This window comes from Hydractinia symbiolongicarpus, chromosome 7 (assembly GCF_029227915.1).
Source record: "Hydractinia symbiolongicarpus strain clone_291-10 chromosome 7, HSymV2.1, whole genome shotgun sequence".
In the NCBI taxonomy this organism is placed as follows: domain Eukaryota; kingdom Metazoa; phylum Cnidaria; class Hydrozoa; order Anthoathecata; family Hydractiniidae; genus Hydractinia; species Hydractinia symbiolongicarpus.
The window spans coordinates 4,735,376-4,754,318 of NC_079881.1; the positions used below are offsets into that span (position 1 = coordinate 4,735,376).

The following is an 18,943-nucleotide window of genomic DNA, read 5'->3' on the forward strand; positions in this document are numbered from 1 at the left end:
GTATCGAATAAGCGCAACCCCTCTGACCCCAAATAGAACTTTCTTTATTTTCCGTCAAATGACAGTTCGTTATAGACTGCTACAAGTAATGACCCAAAGGTAGCACTCCTACGCTGCCAAAGGTAACTTACGCTCCTCCAGGAAGGTGAATAATCCATATTCTTCTTGTTCTTGCTGTGTGTGAATTCCCATTTCTTGTGCGATGTCTTTAACAAGATCGGACGCCGTCTACATACACAATTCCGAAAAAGTCAAAGTATATGTTACACAATGATTGAAAATGTTATGAAAATAAAGATTACTGTATGCAACACCATATCAACATTTAGATTGTGAACACGGGTTATTGTATGCAACGCCATTAGCATTTAAATGCGGATTAATTCTTGAATTTCTTATTTACTCGGACATACAAAGACATACTAAAATATATACAACATACCGAGCTGGTCTGGATTTTACACAACCTCTGTATACTTCCTGGTAGGTGAACAATTTGATGTTTGGAGTGTTTTCCTTGCTGTAGAAAATATGTTTAAATACATTTAAATTTGCAGTCAATAAGAAATCAAAAGAGAAGGAAGAATCGCAACTAAACATTCTAAAAAAATGCAGTTTATACTTAGTTACAACCACAGCTACAGTAGGTAGAGCTTAGAAGAGACTTATCAGGTACAAACCTCAAACAAGGGGGCATCGTGGAAGATAAGTAAAACTGCTCCCTCCAAAGCAGAAATATTATCACATTGCGTTGTTCACAACACACTTACCATTAACATGAAAAGCTCGTTCTCCGTGGGGAGTTGTTTACGTCCTCCATATTTGAATGAGCGAGTCAAATTTAACTCGCAAACATTTGCAGCCGCTAAGAAAACAAGTAAAATCTCTTAAACCTACCACAAAACTAATTAAACATTTTGTAATGTCTTAAAGTCGTACAGAAAACAACCTAAAATAAAATTTTAAGAAGAGGAAAAAGGGATGATTTAAAACATTCAAACATCCTTAACATCTTCAACCACACTTTCCTGCAAACCAAACAACAGAAAAAATTGGCGCAATTATGTTTTATTTAATTAGTGCCAGAAAATAGGAAATTTGAAAAGACTTTTAATTCTATTTCCGAGTTTAGATTCTTATTGTAGACTAGGCCTAAATCTTACCATGAAATTCTCTTTTTGGGTCACCGGCACTTTGAAAATATTTATTGATGTATGGTCTTAAAAGTTGAGAGCAATCGAAGTACGCTGTACATAGCATCATCAGTTTCCATCCACGGCTGCAACTTTCTCTGAAAATATATTTTCTCTCAAAATATCATTTGTTAAAATAATAAACAATGTTACACCTTTAGTTTGCCAGTAAACCTCCTTCTGTACGAGTTTAAGAAACGCATACAACAAGCTTACCTGTTGTCACTTCTATTATTTGTAGTTTGCTTGGCCAACTGACAAAATATTTCATCGCGCATGTCAAGTACTTCTCTCCCAGTCTAAACAAACATAGAAAAGTGAGGAAACAAATTCTATTAAAAGTAAAATAACAATTACTGTTGTTGTGAGCCGAAAATACTAAAAAAATTGTAACAAAGCTATTACAGAGCTAGGGATTCTAGAATTTTTCGCCGGACCGTGACATTTTCACTGAGAAGTGTGAACGACTGTGCAAGTTGAAAGATGACAATTAAATGACACAGATGATTCAAAACCAGGAACTTATTAATTGAAAGCCTAGAAGTATTTTTAAATTTTAATCCGCTTTAGAATCTGCGTTTTTTTCCTTACAACTAGGAGAAACACCAATGTATAACAATGTTTTTTTCTACGAAATTTTTAAACGTTAAAATAATACGATCCGTCACACACTTACCTTTAGAACGTACGCAATCAATTCTGCGTTTGTTTCTTGTCTATCCCGTCTCATGTCTCCCATAAACTTCATTATGCCTACGAAAAAAAAAAAATCGTATATGGATAAAACACAATCACGTCAAGTGGTGACCCTTACATTTTAACTTATCCAATTTAGGCTAGTCTTCTTTCTTTCTTTCACACCACAACAAACAACAATATACTACTTTATAGTTCGATGAAAAGATTAGCACCAACATGAGTGAACTGCACCAACATGAGTGAACTCTGGTGTTATTTTGAAGGCGAAGGTTTGTTGTGTGCTTACATGGTATACACAAACCCACCACCGTACATTTGAAATGAATTCCATTTAAATTCTACAATCTTTTGACGTTTATAGGAAGAAATAACTTTGGGTTATTAAAAAAAGAAATACTCCCCTCTCTTTCTGTAGACTGAAATACCATTTTTTGAATTACACAGAAAACAAATTGTTTACCTTTGAAAATATCACTTGCTTGTCTGCTTAGTGCTTTGTTGTTAAAATTGATCAACGATCCAACTATTGGTTCCTGCAAACACAAATAAAGAAAAAAATCAATTAACGCCATCCGCGCTGTTATAAATTGCCCGTAAACGCAGCTGTATGTGTCAAATTTCGTCGTTTTGTCGAAAATTAGAATTTATCGCGTTTTTCAACAATTCAATCTAAGATTATTAATTGACTCCTTCTAGAATTGCGAAGTGATCCGACAAAGAATTAAAATGATGTACGTATCGTTATTTAAAAATATTGTTTGAGCGGAAATTCTGTTTTAAACCTTAACACTTCAAGACTCCCCAACAATTTTTATCAATTAATAGTGTAGTAACTGGAGATTGTAATAAACGATCTAAACCTGGTTGTTTTCGAAAATTCCCTCATTTCTTAATTTTTCGACATATATTCCTTACAAAAAATGATAATGTTCCTGCAGATTTAGAGTTTAATAATAGTAAGCCATGGTCATATAAAGTAAACTAATACTTTTAATAAAACTACAAAATTTATGCTAGTGAGTCGCACACACACACCTTTGAGAATTGAGCTAACGCGATGACATTCTTCGGGGGTGGTTCATCATCGTGCTGTTGAACTTTTTTACTTTTCAGCGCTTCAGACGTGCTACAAAACAACAACAAGTAGCATAAAATAATATACGTAACACAAAAAACAAAACTGCTATTGTTCATGTTAAGGTGGGAATCCTGGCCAGGTTGGGCTGGGGTTCCAAGGAGTTCCAAGGGGTTCCAAAGAAAAAATTGTGACACCAAAACGAAAGTCATTTTTTTTTGCGTTGTAAATTTAATCACGCACAGACTCCACAGTTGTTTACAGCCCTAGATATCACAACGAGAGTAGAAATTGTTCTTACTCGTATTGTCTGAAGTATCTTCGTGCAAATTCCAGCATGGAATACTGCGTGTTCTCCTCCTCATGTTCATTAAACGTTGTCGCTGATGAAGATCGTTTGGAAGGTATCACCGATGGCCCCCAGCCAAGTTCAGAAGTATGGTTTATGTTCTTAAAGAAAGAACACAAAAAGGTTCGATCAATATTTTTAACAGTCGCGAATGATTTCCTTACAATACAAAACGTAAAGTATGTTTTTTTGCTTCTTAATAACTATCTGGGCTTTCTTAAAGCGGGGTGGATCACGTCGCAGGATTTGGAAACACGCTCAGAATTACGCTCAGAAAAACCCAAAATATATTAATGGGAATTGTGACGTTCTATTCTAGTTAAAGTAATAGAGATTTGCCATACGCTCCAACAAAGTTTGAGACTGGATTGTAAAAAAAAACACAAAATTAATCCATCAATTCACAAAGTCTTACATCAGATTCTTCAACAAGACCAGTAGGGAACTTCCCTCTGTAGTCACCCAGCACTCCCCATAAGCATCCTGGTTCGACATCCTTTTTATCAAACACTCGAATCACATTCCCTCTTTTGAAAGATAAATATTCTTTACTTGGCGCTTGGAAATCTCCCAAAGCACGAACAAACTTTTCAAGCTATAAATAAAAAAATAAATAAGTAAATATCCCACTATAGATCGCTGGTACGCCTACCCAAAGGCTTGTTTCGATTTAACTGTACCTCCCGCCATAGCGCAAAATGTTCACAAGAATTTTTGTTAGCGCGGGCGCACTTGCACAAAATCTCTATTCTTGTTAAAGGTGCATGCGTTAACAAAAACGCGCGAGTATTTTGCGCTATGGCGGAAAATGCAGTCAATTGGAAAGAACCTTCCAGCCCTTAGTTTTATCTAGATATATGAAATCGAATATATAGAATTGTGGATATTTGACAAAATTGTGCTTAATATAAAGAAAAGTAACAAATCGATGTGACATTTTAATACGTATGCGTGTGTTCTCTCTTACCGGCATCATTGAAGTTTAGGCAAAAACAAAAACACGTTGTTTTTGCCTTGTCGAGAGAAAAAGCATAGAGATAATATTGAAGACAAATCTAGGAGAACATTCTTGCTAAGATGGCAGTTCTGCAAAAATAACTGTTTGCGCGTACTATATCTTACTCAACAAATTTCACTTCAAAGTGATAAGTGAGACTTACTGCCTTGTTTAACCTAAACCATTAATAATTTTTTTACACCAGAGAAATTGGTGGGTATTGTATCCGCAATCGTATATAAAACTACTTCACAAAAAAAGTAAATACAAAACACAAACCCCTTCTGTTGCCTTCATATACATGCTGATTAACTTTTTGATCGCTTTGGCCTGCAAAATATCAACAATCATGAATGTAAATTGCAGAACGACAACAAGACAACTCTTTTGATATTCATTTTAAAAATTTTAAAATTAGGTTTGTTTTGTAAAATGGATATCAGGGTTGCCATTCTATTTTGAAAAGAGAGATTCCAGGATATTTCTACTAAAGAAGAAATTCTTTTCGAAGGATAGAGATATGCACATAAACTATCACAAATACCGAGATACTGTCAAACAACACAAGAATGTGTTGAATGTCAGATAATGAACAGAGAAAGATAATCAAACTGCAGTTTGAGACGAACAGTACCTATATAGTTCAATTTGAAACGAAAAGTACATATATAGTTCAGTTTGAGAGCAAATCAAATTTCCAGGAGATTACCAACAGAAATATTTATATTTTCAATAAAAACAGAAGTGTCTAAAAAAATTAAGGAGTTTCCAGAAGAGTGGATAGCTCGGAGAGTGGCTAGCCTGAAGAGTGGCTAGCCTGGATCTGCGCATAATGATGTATTTTACTAAAGTTCAGTTATCCAATACCTTTAACGTGTATAGTACGAATTTCTTGACAACAGTGTCTAACGTCAGTCTTTCACGACTTGCTTTGACGTCAATGACGTCGGGATATCTACAAAAAATAGCAAAAACGTGATTATCAATCAAGCATTGGACATTTGTTAAAGAACTAATATTCTCGCTGGCACTTCCTTAGGTTGTCTGCCTCTTGAGAATAAGGAGTTTTCAAAGTTTTCTAGGTCACCTAGCCTGATTTTTAAGGTCCAACAGACACGTTGTTTCTTTAAATCTGACTGTTACAGTAAAATTCTACACGATGGGGCTTAGATCCTTCTTGGTCCTGTGAAATGTAACAGTATAAAAATAATATTTTAAAATCCATACCCTTTTTTAAAAATGAATTTAAGCAAAGAAAAATTATCTTATGGATCAATCATTAAAATTAAAATATGCTACGCTACGTCTTGTATTTATCATTGGGAACACGGGTAGAGATAGACAAAGCATTGCAATGCACATAACATTTCAACAAAATAAGATTTTAAAAACTCAACATAGAAATAAAAGTTACTTGAAATGTGCTGTTGACTTCAACTCCTCTTCCAGAGTTGCCCGTGTAGCAAACCGGATACCCGAATGTGAAACAGCGAGATAGCTGTTTAAATGTCTTTCGGTGTAACCCTGTAATTAGTACATATAAAGTAAATAAAAAAATACGGAGTATTTTAACAACATTAACATAACAACATCTGAGGATGAGTTTGAATGTGATGTTTTGTTTGAAGAAATCATGAAATTGTTTTTATCACGTTCTTAACTAAACAATTTTTTAAAAGCGTAAGGAAATTATCAAATTGAGCATTTTTTAAAGTTCTACACAGCATCTCTTTGTATCACCAGGACCTGGCAGTAAAAAAGCACTGGTTAATATAAGATTGACTTGGATCCTGTTGAAAAGAAGGGAAAATTTAGTGAGGCTTAGCATGTTCTTAAGGTGTTCTTAATTGTTTATATATTTCAACAAATGCTACCACTGTTTTGTTCCTGTTATAACGATACACATTTTTTTGTTTTAACCTCTTATGACACAAATTTTCTTGTTTCGACCTCTTGCGACACAAATTTTCTTGTTTCGACCTCTTGCGACATAAATTTTCTTGTTTCGACACAAACCTTGTTTCGACCTGTCATGACACAAATTTTCTTGTTTCGACATGTTACGAAACAAAATATCTAGTTTCGCTGTTAAGGTACAAATTCAACATACGTTCACTCGATACAATCTTGAAAAATATAATGGCAAATCTTTTGCAGCGTAGATGACAGATTCTTGAGTCATGGTTCTGGCTGTTAGTAAAATTAGTAAAAAAACAAAAAATAAAATATAATGGAATGTCTCACAAAAATCTTTTCTGAGGAAATTTTTTTTTAACTCACTGATTTATTTTTGGCTCATATTTTATTTCACGATTCATACTAGTGGCCACAAGCAATTACTTTTAATCTGTTTCGCTTGGGTCAGCGTAATTTAAAACGTTTTTATTTTTATTCAGACTTAAAATTCTGACGATCAGGTTGAAATTATTTCGTATTGACAACTTGGTGTCTGATCCTCAGAAAAAACTTTTGCGATTGAATAGTAAAATCAAAACTTACTTCAACAATAAAAATTCTAGAAAAATATAACGGTAAGTCTTTGGCGCCATTTATAACAGTATTCTGTAGTCGTTCCGATGCAGACGCAACAGTGTCTACCATCTTCGTTAAAGAATTTGCATCTTAAATAAACGAGTGTATATGCATGTGAATGTATTAACGTATGGGTCACGTGTGTTAAATGACAATCAAGTAACATATGCGAAGTAAATCTTTATTTACCTAATAACTTTTGCATCGTGTATCTATCCTCACCAGAGAGGCGACAACATGTACGACTGCCTAAGTCTTCAAGAATCTAAAAAAATTTTGCGAATTATTCATAAATAAACTTTGCTGAGTTTACTATAATATGTTCCCTCTAAAAATAATACGTAAATAACCAAATAAATTTATTCGAGTACTATATTTATATAAAAAAGATATCTCATAATGAATGCCTTCCCTCCCCCACACGCCCATCCGTCCCTTACTCCCAAAGCCGTTGTTCACCTTGCTCACACGCATGTGATTAGTAGCAGATCAAATTTTCACATACCTGTCTGTAGATAAGATGCTTCAGAGTAGCATTCATTATTTCATTTGGGTAAAATATCTAAGTTAAAGAAAAAAACTTTAAACGTCACCAACTAATAAATATGACAGTTTTATGCGAACATGCTTACAATTAGGAGATCGAAAAAGCTCTTTAAAAACTTTAAATACATAGTTTAAAGATAAAAACAAAAATTAAAATTTCGCAAAAAAAAAAACATGTTAATGTTGTTGATAAGTTCTTATTTTCCATCATGGACAATATATAATGAAACAGCCAATGTACCCGTATGCAGCAGCTGAATGCTACATGTGGTTACATTGGCTGTTTCCATGTTAGATTTGCACATTATAAACTTTTCAATGTTTAAAGCAGAGTTCGGATATGGTTAAGTACTCTTGAATTGCTTTTCCGAATTTTACGACCTGTGTGCGCCGCGATGTGGATTATTTCGTTGCGCGGACGCGCTTAAGGACTAGCGAATTTCACACACTCTCTATCTGATTTACGTGTGCACAAAAGTGGCCTTTACAGTTGCAGAGTAGTGACCATGTTACCCTTTTGTCTGTGTTTGAAAACTAGCTTTGTTTTATAAATTTTGTCCACGATTATAGATCATAATGACTTAAGGTTATCACAAGTGAGTACATTTTGAGATTGATTTTGTGACCAGTCTTGTTTATTTGCTAGACTTAGATGTTAAAAGTAAACTCTGTATACTTTGTGCTTCCTTGGCACGAAGTAGTGGATGACTATGCGGGGGAAAGTTAAACAGACAGACAAAAAAAGGTTATTATTTTAAAGATCAAACCTCTTTTTTCAAGAAGACTTTCCACCTTGTATTTCCATACGTTAGAAAGGATTCGTTACTCCGAGAGTGCAACACTGATCTGGTCAGCATATCAGAAAACGCATTACTGTTCGGCAAGCCATCATAAATTCGAGACTGAACAAGATCGTTTGAAGCATTCTCTTCAAATCCCTTCAGCAAATCTTTTATACCGTTCGGTGGCGCTCTGATTGATTTGTTAAAGTCTTTCTGAATAGGGGGTGGAGGTGGTGGAATACTGGGCGGCGGCGGTATATCAAGCCACTCTTTTAATCTTGGTGAAATAGCATTTCCATCAAAATGCTGGGAAAGTATTGTTTTTTTATTATCAGCACCAAATGAAACCTTCTTCGGTTGTGGACTGGGTATCTGAAAATCATCCCACTTTGTGCGACCTATAAAATCAATTTTACGCTCATATTTCGCCCCTTTCAGCTTTTTTAAACAAAAAGGGAAATAATTAAAGAGATCTGCATTTCTTTTTACACGTTTACAAAGACAGTCAATTCTAATCACAAAAAGAAAACATAGTATTTAACCCATTCGCACCTATCACAGAAAAGCACGGACTAGGTTAGAACAATATATAAACCAATTGCAAAGACAAGTCCACATGATAAAAACAGAATGGTAAAAAGATTCCAAGGCAATTCAAGTAGATATCAGACAAAAATAGAAGTTGTTGAGGAGGATTAATGAGTTTTAAGGAAACTTACCCTCGATCTCAACAATAGTTCCACAAACTTGGTAACTTTCTGCTCACATAAAATATCTTTTTATGTGCCTATTTTTACTTATCTGTTAACTTTGATTGGCTATTTATTTGTTTATTTTTACTATCTGACAACTTTGATTGGCTATTCATTTGTTTGTTCTTACTTATCAGACAACTTTGATTGGCTATTTACTTGCCTATTCTTACTTATCTGATAACTTTGGTTGGCTTACCATCATTCTTGATCTTTGCCAGGGTATTTTGCAGCATTTGTTGTTGATGAAGAAGCTGATCAATCAACTGCACTTGTGAACTGTTTGAGTTTACTGATGAGTAAATGTGACTATTCGTGTTGATCGTAGTTCGTTGAGGGTAGTAGCTATCCTTCCCGCCTCCTTTAATCTTTCCCTGAAAAGTTTGCAACGATAGAAAAAATAAAGTTAAGAAAAAAAAACTGGTTATAAACACTTACAAATACTAGGATATCAAAATCCTGGGTTAATTTGAAAAGCCGTCTTAAGACCTGTTTGTAGTGTAAATCACATATTAGAAATATTACATCATAAGCCAGGCATTATAATACCTACCACAAGGGAATCCCCATGCATGAGGTCACTGTCTTCATTATCTATCTGCCCAAACAACTGATCAATATATGCAGAAACTGAAGACGGTTTGTTACCGTAATTCACAGCATATGGTTTTTTCTGTTTTTTCTGTTGGGAGAAACGAATAGAATTTTTATTCTTCTCAAAGACATTCCCAATATTTTGAAATCGACGTCGGGACGGATTCGTTAACGAGCCACCTGACTTTCCAGGACCCAGTATAGTTGGTGAGCCTTTTTGGTTTCTTCTTTCCTGCTCTGGCGAGTAAGGAGTGTATCCTGCTCTGAAGTCATTCGAGATGGAAATATCTTCCCCTTGTCTCAAATAAGCTTGTTGTTGCTTATTTTGTGACAACATTTCACCAAGTGTATACGTTTCTGGTTCAGCTTGTCTTTTCATTTCAGAATTTTTCAAATCAACTATTTTAGAGTATAACTTATTTCCAAATGTTTTATCATGTTTCATGGTGTGATCAAGCATAGGGTCACGTGACGTACTTTTACTTGCACGTTTATCTCGTTTCTTTTTTAACTCTCCTGATCTCTGCAATACTTCTTCTAACGAATATGGCGGCTTGTTGGATTTCTTCTCTTTCTTCTTTAAAGTGTTAGCATTAGATGAATTTGTTGAAGTAGTGCTTGAATCAGGTACTGGGGGTGGTGGTGGTGGTGCTGGGGGCGGTGGTGGCGCTACTTGCTGTCTCATATGAGGTTTAGGTTTTGGGTATGGTGCTCTAGCTTTTCGCAGTTCTTGTTGGTAAAAGTCTTCCATTTCTTGATTGTATCGTTCCTGTTCGAAATAACGCAACTTGTCCCGTTCATTTTGTTTGTTTATGAAATCATTATCACTCAACTGAATGTTATCGTACAAGGGGTAGTCATTTCGAGGTGATGGGAACAGCTCTTGCACTGGAACGTCAACAACTGGCACTTCCTGTTGACGTTGTTTAAGAATCAATGGTTGAGTTTCAAGCTCTTCGGAATAATGCTGACGCATGCGTTCAACCTTCGTTCGACTTGTAAATGGTTTGTGAGATCTAAAAAAAATTTAACTCATTACGGTAACACGAAAACATGGTTGAATGTGTCAGTATTAAGTTTTAGTACATTAAGTCTTATTGTCGATCAACAGAACTACTAATTAAACTAAAATTGAAACCCTTCTCACTATAAACTTGTATGTAAATAATAAAATGAGTGGTGGTAAAATAATAGCATAATTTTTTGTTTCAGATGAAAATAAACATCGTTAAATTTTATGCATTATATGAAAAAAAATTATTTTAATTACTCAATAATAATCTCTCTTCGAGATGAATTGATTGGATTGCTTCTATCCAGTGACAAAATTGAACCAGCAAGGCTACATGGGAAAGCTGGAGGCTGCTCCAACACAGACACAAGGTCCAACAAGGGATCACAGCCCGCCAAGTCAAGACGACAGGATCTCTCAAATTGAAGATAAAATGACCATCCCGAAACTGCAGGGTCTGCGATGTCTCTAAAAATAAACAGTCACTTTTATGGCCTATCATATTTTTTAAATTACTGCAAAATGCAGAATGCAAAAGAAATTCATAGCGTTAAATCCCGTGAAAAGAGTTTAGTCAATGTTCTAACAGAACAGATGTACTTGCTTTTTTTTATGACAAATTTATTCAGAGATACAAGAAAAATGTACTAAAAAAAGTGCCCTGCATTCCCTCTAACATACTTGAACCTATACAAGAAAGAAACAGAACATACTAACCTAATGTTAAGAAAAGACTTTGCCATATTTTCACCTGTGCTGCTCGACTCTACCTCAATAATACGTTGGTAACCTGAAAATTAAGAAAGCATTAGTGTATATTACGTTATGCGGTAAAAATCAATTCTTGCTGTAAGCATTCAAAACTCAAATGTAGTTATAGTGCCATAAAAAGGAGGATCCAAACCTTAATCTTTCACAAAAAACTACAGAGATGAAAACAACCGTACAACTTACTATCAGATATTAAATAAAAGAAAAAGGTTAATCATACTAAAGCTTTGTGATACTATATGATGTTAGAAACGTTTGCAATGACGAAAGGGGGATGATGTTGAGTAAGGGCGGGGTTATTTCTAGTTTTCATCACTTACTGCACACTGCAAATTGTTATTAAATTCCATGTTTTGTGAAAAGGGTAAAAGCAGAAGGGAAATAATATGGAAGTTTGAAAATATGTACACAATCGTATATATAAATTATTTCATTCATCATTAACCAATAACTTACCATCTGCCATTTCACACTCAATTGACAAGTTTGCAAGTTCTTTCAACGCCTTCCATTCTAACAGAGTGGGTGGGAACAAACGCCCAGTTGCATCTTCATCCCAGCATAAAATTTTTCTTTGACAGTACGACTTAAAACCTCCAATACCTTGGTCAGACACATATCTAATTTGAAAGAGTCACATTCCTAAGTTATACAATGATTTTGTCAAAAAAGCTAAGCCTTTTTCTCTATTTTAAAATTACTGTTGGCTAACTGTTAAGATTTAAAAGCAGAATAGTAATTCCATATTATCTAACTTGATCAACGTTCAAAACAATCTCTTCGTGTTTTTAGACTGTTCAATACACAGTCAATCCCTTCTTTGCTTCAAGGACTCAAGCAGTGGCTAAAAATTTTTAAGGAAATGCATCTCGAGTTACTTATCTAAACAATAAACAACACCTACTTGAGCAAGTACTTGTACATTCTTGGTGATGGCGGGAAACAGCATAAACATAAACCCATTAATAACCAACCATACTGTAAACTTTTCTCGTTCGGATTCTTCCATGTTTGCATGCAGAGTTGAGAATAGATTTCATCACGCAACTCACGGTGACGAACACCCTAAATATGTAAAAGCAGAAAATGCAAAGAAGATTTTTTAAATATTTTATCATTTATCACATTTAGGCTTTATATATGTAAAATAAATTAAAAGGGATATTATTTCTAAAATACTTACCTTGTTGACGATAAAATTGCCAAGAATTAATTGTCTCAACCCGTTCATTGATGCATCTTCCATGAATCGCATGATCTACACAAGCAGAAAAAAACAACTTAAAACATCACTTCTAAATGCAAGTCTAGACAAATTCTAAGCAACAGCAAAACTGTGAGTTTTCTTTAAATAGAATTTATTGAAGACAATAAATATAATTGAAGACAAGTTGAAGACTCAACAAAACATGGCTTTCTCTTTACCATTAGCAAAGATAAACGATTTTAAAGGCAGTGAGTAAGTTTTAAAGAAATTCTGCAGGTTATTGATGGCTGAAGTAATGTAGTATTATTTAACAGAACATCTCAACCCACCAGTTTAAAAAGCATGACTGCTTCTAATGTGTCAGTATATTTCATCTTTAACAATGAACTTCTCAATGGAACTCTGGTGTAGGAGAAATGAACATTGTCCTAAAAAGAACGAAATTTAGAATGGCTAAGTCGTTAATGTAAGCATTACAAACATATGCCGGGCAAAAAATTTAAAACAACCAGGCATTGCAGTAATACTGAAGAATGCGATAAAAGATATTAGACCATAATGACATACCTGAAAATGCAATCTTGCAAACTTCGAGAACGGACATATATCAATATCGCCGGGCAAAGAACGTTGAGCATAATCCCATGGTGTAACATCACTAACACCACATATGTGATAGTCAAGATGCAAAGGCTCCCATGCTAAGATAAAACAAAAAAATTTGTTGATAATATACAATATCAACACAACCATCAATACAACTATAGAAATGTCTCTCTTTATTTTCAAATTGATAAATTTACCTTGCAACCTTGAAAATATGACCGCCAGATCAGGAGGAATATCAAATCGTGTAACATCAATGATTTTATCATAAGCCTGTTAAGAAATTGAAAAAGATGACTTTTTACTGACACCTATATAATTTGTCTTATTTACAAAATGAGATAAAGTTTTAACAACACCAATAAGATCAGCAAAAACAAGAAAGAACAAAGATGAACAATAAAACAATAAACAATATAAGTAAAAATAAAATCAATAGAATAAACAACAACAATAATAACAACCACTGTTGCACACAAAAAACTTTATAGCTAAATGACGTACCAATCTATCACTGTAATGAACTTGTGACAAATACTCCCGTTGTCGTTTTGAAATTCGATGTAGCTCGTTGGTTCGGCTATGCACAAAATGTTTGCGATATTTGTACATCCTGTATAAAGCTTGAAATTTGATTATACCACGCATAGCTCGTTGATACCGCTTTCTAAACAAGGCATAAAGGTACATGCAGTACGCAATTTTTTTCCTTTACTCTGAGAACATGGGTAAATGAACAAGCTGCAAACCCTATGGTAGATCCAGTATATTTTTGTTCTGATAAACATATTATCCTTAGCCTAGTGATTAAAATTTTAAAAAGGATTTTCACGAAAAATAAAAACAAAATATTTAGAAAAAGATGTGTTAAAACGCAAGCATATATCTAGTATTCTTTTAAGTTTAAAAGCATGGAAAACATATATACATAATGACTTAACAATATTTACCTCTCCACAAATCCTCTTGTATGGCTTTGCAGAACAACAACGGAAATCTGTTTCCGAATATAGGCATTTTGAGCAATCCATCTTTTTACCTACACAATTTTAGGCATTCGTTAATGTATCAATCTTACTCAACAAAACTGTTTTTACATTAGCAAACAAATTTTCCACACAAAAGTATATCACTAGATTACCTACACAAAAGTATATCACCAGATTACCTACACAAAAGTATATCACTAGATTACCTACACAAAAGTATAACACCAGATTACCTACACAAAAGTATATCACTAGATTACCTACACAAAAGTATAACACCAGATTACGTCATCAACCTACTAAATCAGAATATTTGTGCACAAAAAACAAATTGTATATACATTATTTTGTTGTTGTGTTAGTCATTATTTTTTATTATTTTATCAATTTTAGAACTTTACAACAGATCTGGCAAACAAGTATAACAAGAAATATTTACAATTCAAAACCTAATTTTTAGAAATTTGTACTTAACAGATACTGACCGTTTTTCATACTTTTCATACTAACTGTTTTTTTGTATCAGTCAGGTAATAATAACAGAAACAATTCAGAGTCAAAAATAGCGCTGGGTATTCCAGTTTTTTAAGCTTTTTTAGAATACTACAGTAAAGCATCAAACAGATCAATGTGAAACATTGCGTTTTAACAATAGCAACCTACATTCTTCTGTATAATGATGGCATTTTCCCTCAACTTTTGATAACGAACTTCCTCAAGATGTCTTTCACATTTTTCTCGCATAAAGACCTAAAAAAAAACAAAAAATAATGTTTAAGATATATATACATTTGTTTATAAATTATCACTTTCAAAGAAAAAAAACTTTGTTTACCATCGATTGTCCAATTTGAAAATCATCTTTAAATTCTGGATAATTTTGCGCAATACACTCACAGATTTTTTTGGTATTGTCATATGGTTGATTCCGTAAACTTAATTTTTGAGGTCCATGTAAACAGAAATATCTATAAAAATAAATACATAATACACAAAAACATTTCTGTTAAATAAATACCGTTCAGTGGTAGGGCATAAAATGTATGTGGTATTTTTAATTAGTCATAAATTTCTTTGTGCATGACATTTAATAATAAAATGTGTGACTTTGCTTAGCTTTTAATAAAGATTCTGTTGAAACAAATGATTTTTTCTTGATTTTTTTGATTTCCTAGAATTTTCTGCTATTATTTTTGTCAATAAGTCATAATAGAACAGTGTTGTGTTTCATATCTTGTTATTAAAGGCACTGACAAAGTCATTTTCCAAAATTAGTTTTGACAATGTGTTTGTATTATCTTGTTCTCTCATTGTGACAAGTGTCAACCCTTGAATATTTTAAACTCAGAAGTTATTAGTCAAATACACACTTCAGTTATTGTGGTAACTAAAAGTAGTTAAATTTTGATAAATCTTCAAAAAATATACGATAAAGTAATTATTGTTATTATTTAGTCTAAAGTTTTACTGCCACCTTAATCTGACTTACCATGCTTTTAAAATCGTTCCACTACAAGCTCATTTTTTATTGAAAATACGTTAAAACAGATTAGCATAAGCTCACCAAATTTAGGATTTATATTGAAGTTTTTGAATTATGTGAAAACTCTCAAAACATTTGTGTCGTAACCCAACAAATATTTAGCAGATTCAGTGTGTACCTGAGTAGTTAGAAGGTTTACTTCATAATAATAAAGACATTGGTAAGGTTCATAGCACAGACATGTATATCTTGTTTGTACATGCAGAATGCATCACCTGTAGCGCTGCTTAGAAACACTGAAAGTCTACCCTGTATAAATATTAGATAAGTAATAACAATAGTCTTCCACCAATATCATAATTTATACCTTTTTACGAATGATAAGAACTCGATTCTTATTGGATATCCAGACTGCCGAATTCGAATGGTTTCAAGCATGCCAGTATATAAGAGCTGAGCCAAAACTAATCCTTCTTGAAACAGAATAGGAGACTGAAAGCAAAAGAGCAAGGCGCATGTAAATAAATAAATTGAATTCTGGAGAAATTAAACAGTTAAAAATGAGACATATTTAAGATTATATATATAGACTTGTAGTAGGCCCATGGGTCAAAACATTTGCTAGCAAACAGAAGAATTTTAAAAAAAAAAAACATTTCTTGGCACAAAGTAATGCAAGATGATTTATAAACACCATAGTAAATTAAGTCAAAGTATAGAGACAAACATTTAGGAAATTAATGTTTAGTCAATAAATAAAAATAACAGTGAGGCGTGTTAAAAAACAACGCAATACAAAGTTATGTACCTTTTCTGTGTTTGGTCTTATACATCTAATAAAGTGAGGTGATGACCTGAAATTCCAAAAAAATGTTATTATGATGCTATAAGCTTTACTTATTCCTTGGTTGTAGTTAAACAGGATTCAAAATAGCAGCCCAAAACTTTCAACTAAATAGTTGTCATATTGTGAATTACGTGAAGAAATAAAAGAGAAAAAAATATTTAACTATACCATCACCAATCCTTGTAAAATTTAGGAAGATTTCTTACTCATTCATTTTATTGATCAGATTATTTAATGATTCGTTAAAAGAACCAACTACAGTTGGTATGTATCCCATATTGAATTTACTTCGACGTGTCAAGCTGTTATTTGGTGTTGTGCGTGCTCGACTTCGCTCAATATCATTAAGTACTAAAAACGATGCTTGACTAAGATGAACGTTTGGATTGTCAACATATTCCGGAAACAAATTTGCAATAAACTAGAAAAAAAACATTCAATTGTAATCAAATATTTCAGGTGGATAACTCTGGTCCTTATTGCATAAAATTTGGAGCCTCTTCTAATTAAGCACTACCTTTGACTTTTTCATTATACTCTCCTGGTATTCAAACCACTTTAGTTTTTAAAACATATGCTATTTTCTTATACTCACATTTGATTGACTTGAAATTAGCAAATCTAGTAATTCAGGGCGTACAATATCTCTATTTTTGTCCAAAAACATATCAACCTATGGATAAAATGAGATATTCTAAATGACAAAGTTGCTTGAAAAGTACAATAAAAAAAACATACAATTACTTAGAATACAATACTTCATTGTGCTTAAAACTTCACATACCAACTTTTTTCAAATATTTTAGCCATATTCGATCCAGGGTATTTCGAAAATATTATGAAATTCGTTTTTTCCTGATTTTCGAGTAAATCCATAAAAATCGGGTAATCAGATTAATCACGTGACCAAAATCAATAAAATAAGTTGTCTTGTAAGTTTCAAGTCATAAGGGTAATCCTATCGAAAGTTACTACTTTCCCGATTATAAGAATTTCACAGAGATTTTTAGGGGTAGTTTCGAGTAACAGCCAATATCTAAAGCTCTTAGAGGTATCGGACCTAAATATTTGGCATATAAGTGTCTAATAGAAAAATGTAAAAACTCAGGAATTATTATAACCATGCAGCATATCAAAAAGAGTTTCTCAAGAGTACTTTACAAATTTTTTGCATTTTTCTTAAATGTAACCTAAATTCTGCAAAAATTTTTGAGTTTTTTCTTGAGTTAAGTTTGTCAGATCAAGTAGAAACAAAATTAGTTAACAATAGTATTATAGTGATTCAAGCATGACTAAAAACGTGCTATAACACAAAATTATCTCATAAAATCTCTAGAAGCAGTCTTACCTGATATCTCACAATACCAGCATAATGATAGATACCAAATTCAGCACCGTGAACTCGAGGTTTTTCATAATACTTATTTCTACCATGTTGTTGATGACATTTTTCCAAAAAGGTTCGGTCAGTAGCCTAAATAAAAACCATTTTTGACACACATTTACTTACAAAGACAAAAATAAAACCATTGCATAATATCTAACAACAATTTATGGTAAACAAAATGTCAAAATTTCCTTTTTATAGAATCTATAACAATGTCACTGCATTTTTGGGCACCGTGTAGTTTTGACAGCATTACAAGCAAAATAGACCTTTGCAAGAATGGTTTTAGAGAGGTTTATAAGTTTAAAATTAATTATTTGCAACTGTAAGTTAACATTCTTTTTCAACAAAATAGGAAAGAAATGGTTGCACAGGTGCTAAAAAATAAATGAGAGCTTTAAAAATAGATAGTCTGATGAACTTCGATAAAAGTATGTGAATTTATGTAGCCTTTGATTAAAAATAACAACACAGAGCTTTAAATATAGATAGTCTGATGAACTTCGATAAAAGTATGTGAATTTATGTAGCCTTTGATTAAAAATAACAACACAATTTGAGCTTCCCATCATGCCTAGTAAGCACCAAAGTAATTTTTTTATACAATTGATACACTCACCTGCGGAAAATTACTTTCATCTCCAAGGATATGGATGATGCCAACAGGAGGTTTCGCAATCAAATCCAAACACTCAATATTATCTTCATATTCAATTGGATCAAATAGAATATTTTCAGCTTCATATTCTTGCTACAAAAAACAATACATTGGATGTAGCAGTGCGCTATTTAAGGACACAGTAATTATTTTTGTTACTATATTTTAGCATTTTTAAATGTTAAAAATCAGAGTTTAGGAAAATCAGGATTTATGAGATTTAAAATAGTATTTAAATTAAAAAAATAGAAAGTTCAAGGTTATGAAGAAAAAACATATCATAACATTACAAAAGAATATTTGTTATTTTTAATTACAAATAAATGTTCTATACTCAAACATTCAATTGGACACTTTTCTTTAAAAGCCGCAAACAAAATTTTGAGAGGGGAGTCAGTGTATGTTAAGTAATTACAGAATAAAATATAAGACATATACAGCAAGGCTGTTTTTTATATAAAAAA

General features: G+C 32.9%; 1 protein-coding gene across 3 annotated transcripts in view; it reads right to left on the reverse strand.

Moving 5' to 3' along the window:
* Positions 1-18,943, reverse strand: part of LOC130648675 (unconventional myosin-XV-like) — a 32,334-nt gene that overhangs the window by 3,708 nt on the left and 9,683 nt on the right. For 2 of the 3 annotated variants that reach the window (XM_057454732.1, XM_057454734.1), the window contains exons 16-52: positions 18,441-18,572; positions 17,783-17,908; positions 17,030-17,107; positions 16,641-16,855; positions 16,396-16,441; positions 15,955-16,079; positions 14,940-15,072; positions 14,768-14,854; positions 14,066-14,154; positions 13,620-13,782; positions 13,313-13,388; positions 13,077-13,210; positions 12,839-12,937; positions 12,486-12,560; positions 12,207-12,367; positions 11,759-11,922; positions 11,249-11,321; positions 10,790-10,999; positions 9,479-10,535; positions 9,125-9,299; positions 8,159-8,571; positions 7,351-7,407; positions 7,035-7,110; positions 6,813-6,934; positions 5,728-5,837; positions 5,181-5,268; positions 4,593-4,643; positions 3,732-3,911; positions 3,269-3,417; positions 2,928-3,018; positions 2,353-2,425; positions 1,870-1,946; positions 1,410-1,492; positions 1,164-1,291; positions 771-865; positions 443-520; positions 132-228 (exon numbers count right to left, since the gene is read on the reverse strand). In XM_057454732.1, coding sequence (XP_057310715.1) covers positions 132-228; positions 443-520; positions 771-865; positions 1,164-1,291; positions 1,410-1,492; positions 1,870-1,946; positions 2,353-2,425; positions 2,928-3,018; positions 3,269-3,417; positions 3,732-3,911; positions 4,593-4,643; positions 5,181-5,268; positions 5,728-5,837; positions 6,813-6,934; positions 7,035-7,110; positions 7,351-7,407; positions 8,159-8,571; positions 9,125-9,299; positions 9,479-10,535; positions 10,790-10,999; positions 11,249-11,321; positions 11,759-11,922; positions 12,207-12,367; positions 12,486-12,560; positions 12,839-12,937; positions 13,077-13,210; positions 13,313-13,388; positions 13,620-13,782; positions 14,066-14,154; positions 14,768-14,854; positions 14,940-15,072; positions 15,955-16,079; positions 16,396-16,441; positions 16,641-16,855; positions 17,030-17,107; positions 17,783-17,908; positions 18,441-18,572 — 5,386 coding nt within the window. Of the gene's footprint in view, positions 1-131; positions 229-442; positions 521-770; positions 866-1,163; positions 1,292-1,409; positions 1,493-1,869; positions 1,947-2,352; positions 2,426-2,927; positions 3,019-3,268; positions 3,418-3,731; positions 3,912-4,592; positions 4,644-5,180; positions 5,269-5,727; positions 5,838-6,423; positions 6,504-6,812; positions 6,935-7,034; positions 7,111-7,350; positions 7,408-8,158; positions 8,572-9,124; positions 9,300-9,478; positions 10,536-10,789; positions 11,000-11,248; positions 11,322-11,758; positions 11,923-12,206; positions 12,368-12,485; positions 12,561-12,838; positions 12,938-13,076; positions 13,211-13,312; positions 13,389-13,619; positions 13,783-14,065; positions 14,155-14,767; positions 14,855-14,939; positions 15,073-15,954; positions 16,080-16,395; positions 16,442-16,640; positions 16,856-17,029; positions 17,108-17,782; positions 17,909-18,440; positions 18,573-18,943 lie in introns of all 3 variants that reach the window. The other variant, XM_057454733.1, reaches the window with a different exon arrangement.